Below are 3,032 nucleotides of genomic sequence, written 5' to 3' on the forward strand. Positions count from 1 at the left end.
GGGTCATCAGTGGCTACATTCACCTGACTAGGTTATTGATACATGTCATTTATGCAAACCACTAGAAGCGATTCCAAACTATTGATGTTCCCCATGCCCCAAATATTGTGCTTATGGGCAGTTCATCAGCAGCTGCAATATCAAAATTTCATCAATTCTGACTATATTGCTCCCAAATTCCAGGTCTTCATGTTCATTTTCTTTATTTTCCCCCTATGGTGGTTCATTTTCGTAAAACATATGGTAGAACATAATTAGCACCTTTATTAGCATTAAAACTATGCTGATGTGTATATTGTGAGCATCCTACTCAATAATATGTGAAAGAGAGGTAGGATGATCATTAGGTAATAACAAACAACATTATCCACAAATTCTTGATCAATAATTACTTTAGCACCATTGAAGAAGTGGAGCAATATCCCTAGCTATTGCCATGATCATTCCAAAATTTAGAAACCTCCAGCTTCCATTTTCCACCTTTAAAATATTTTTACATACATATTATCTACCCAAAATAGTCCCTATAGGGAACCCACTGACATTCAAAGCACCCAAAACAGCTTACTTCTAATGCCATCATATCTCTACAATTTCAGATATGTTTGCTGAAAACATTCGATTAGTAGATCCCCATCTATGCAAAATTTCTGTTAATAAAATTAGTCCAACACTGTATAACTCTCTGCGAAGTTAGAGAAGTTAGACCACAGGTTGCAGAGCTATTTTCTGCACTGGAGGATTTCGATTCTTCATTTCCCTCAGGTTTTTCCATATAAAATCATGCTCCGTTGCATGGCAATGTCCTTGCTGAGCTCCTCTTATCCAGGATATACATGGGGCGATTGTGTCACAAACGTAACAGTAGCACTGCAATCATTACCATCGCGGTTTAGTTAGTTTAACTCATCTGATTAAAATTCATACTATAATAAGCATTATGCCTTAATGCAAACTTTGGAATACTATAGAAAATTTATCTACCATCAAATACTATGTACATGAATTTGTTGAAGTTTGTAAAGAAATCCATTCCATGGCATTTCAGATTGTCTAATCACATTGAATTATAAGACTATGATGAACAGCCAACGAGGTTATGTACCAATTGACAATCCAGTTAATTAAACATGCAATTCATTTCATTGTAATTGTCTGGAATCTTACACTAGCAATCACTGCTGTAAAAGATAAATACTAGTGGGATGATCTAGTTCCCATACATGGAACAAGTGGCTTGACAACGTTGTCAAAAACCGATGCAAGAAAATTAGATGATTGGCAGCAAGGCTATTCGTGTCTAGACTCCAGATGCAAAGATTTCATTAGAAACCAAGGGGTTGCCTATCTCTCATTCCTTGTATTTATAGCAACCCTAGCTTCAAAAGTTTCTGTTGGGTAGAGTGAAGGTACCCAAGTTCTTTAGAGTACAAGAAGGATACAATGTGGATTAAACCAGACTGAAGGTAATGGCCAGACCATTCTTATCTGATTATTGTTCAGGTAACAGTAGTTCAGTTAACCCAAGAGAACAAGGTGGGTTTGAATCCCGTCTCAATCTTTTATTTTTATCACTCTTTCCATCAACCATGATAATTAGGAAGTGCTATTATTGGATGACTGGAAAATCAAGGGCATATTGCACATATTAATACCCACAGATCAAATTAGTAGTACCAAATTAGTAGACATTTCGTCTGATCAGGATAGTGCTTAGTTGCTTTACTGCTTGCAGCTAAGATTGGAAAAATAAATCTAGAAAATGTGTGGGTTAACGATCTCTTGAGTTAAAAAGGGGATTTATTTAAGCTAGGGTTAAGTCCTTTCTAACTTTTAGTTAGGCTAGGTCCGAGCATTAAACCACCCAATTCAAGATGCCGCCATTCCATGAACTTCATTCACAAACATGGGAGGAGAAATTACCAGCATTAATTTTCCAATTGAAAGACCACCATCTATTAGAAATCATACACCTGATAAATTTCAACTTTAACATTTAAGTTAAAATTAGAGAAGATGAACAGATAATCCCTACTGTATTTATGCTAGATCAATTATTTGTTCACATACCATTTGAACATCCAATACAGACACTATGCGCATAGTGAGGCCAACGAAATTAAAAAGAAAAGAATCAAATGAAAGCAAAACGAAGAATGAATGATCGGAGAAGAGGGTTAACAACAAAAGCACCTGTTCACAATATTTCTCATGGGGAGTTTTGTCAAATGGAAATTTTACGCAGAGATGTCTTGAATGTGGGTAGTCTCGACAAGCCACCTATCCAATAAAAATAATTAAAAATGATAGAGAAGGTAGAAAAATACGAGGATGTAGGACAGAAAAAGTAGGGTTTTCTTTCTCAGCATACCTGGCCTCGCTCGGCAATGACCGAGATTTCTTGAGAATCTTCATCTTTCTTCTTGTTATCTTTGATAGCGAGCTTTTTGAGATCGATGGTCTCGAATGGATCGAAATCTAAGATGAAACAGTCTTCTTTTTCATCGAACTCCTCCAAGGGGACGTTCTTCTTCAGACAGAATATGGATCTAATGGGAGATTCCTCCTCTCCCTTCACCTTAGTCCCATTCTTTGGCATTTTCTCTCTTTCCCACTTTTGATTCTGATGAAAGCAGATTCCTGCTGCAAATCAGTGAGCGAAAATTCGTACAGAAAACCGTTTAGGATCCCTCTGAGTTTTTCGAGTTCTTTCGTTCCTTATTTTTCCGTTCGAATTTGAATTTGATCGATTTCACTAGCCGTAGGATTTATGCATCATTCGGTTTCGTGTGGAGCCATTGCGTGTTACTTATCGACTGAAACTGTATTCCCAATGAGCCATCGACACCTGTCGAGTATACTGTATGTGGGGCAAATTTCTTAAAATACCCCTAAGGTTTAGGAAATTTATTTTGTTTTATTATTATCTTAAAGTATCTTACTGTTTTTGACAATTGATTGTGTGCAATCCGGTCGATCCTAGCTGTCAACGACCTTGTCTTTGATTGGAGCAACAGGGGGCGTGAAACGAA

The 3,032-nt window shown here is 36.9% G+C and overlaps 1 protein-coding gene across 1 annotated transcript; it reads right to left on the reverse strand.

The window, feature by feature from the left end:
- Positions 1 to 451: 451 nt before the first annotated feature.
- On the reverse strand, positions 452 to 2,781 carry LOC148873310 (RPM1 interacting protein 13-like). The gene is made up of 3 exons (XM_088962978.1): positions 2,372 to 2,781; positions 2,194 to 2,280; positions 452 to 870 (listed from the first exon to the last, which is right to left on the reverse strand). The coding sequence occupies exons 1-3, from the start codon at positions 2,597 to 2,599 to the stop codon at positions 703 to 705; spliced, it is 483 nt and encodes a 160-aa protein (XP_088819104.1). The 5' UTR covers positions 2,600 to 2,781; the 3' UTR covers positions 452 to 702.
- Positions 2,782 to 3,032: the final 251 nt, after the last annotated feature.

This window comes from Nelumbo lutea, chromosome 1 (genome assembly GCF_056320005.1).
Source record: "Nelumbo lutea isolate HS-2025 chromosome 1, American lotus-T2T, whole genome shotgun sequence".
In the NCBI taxonomy this organism is placed as follows: domain Eukaryota; kingdom Viridiplantae; phylum Streptophyta; class Magnoliopsida; order Proteales; family Nelumbonaceae; genus Nelumbo; species Nelumbo lutea.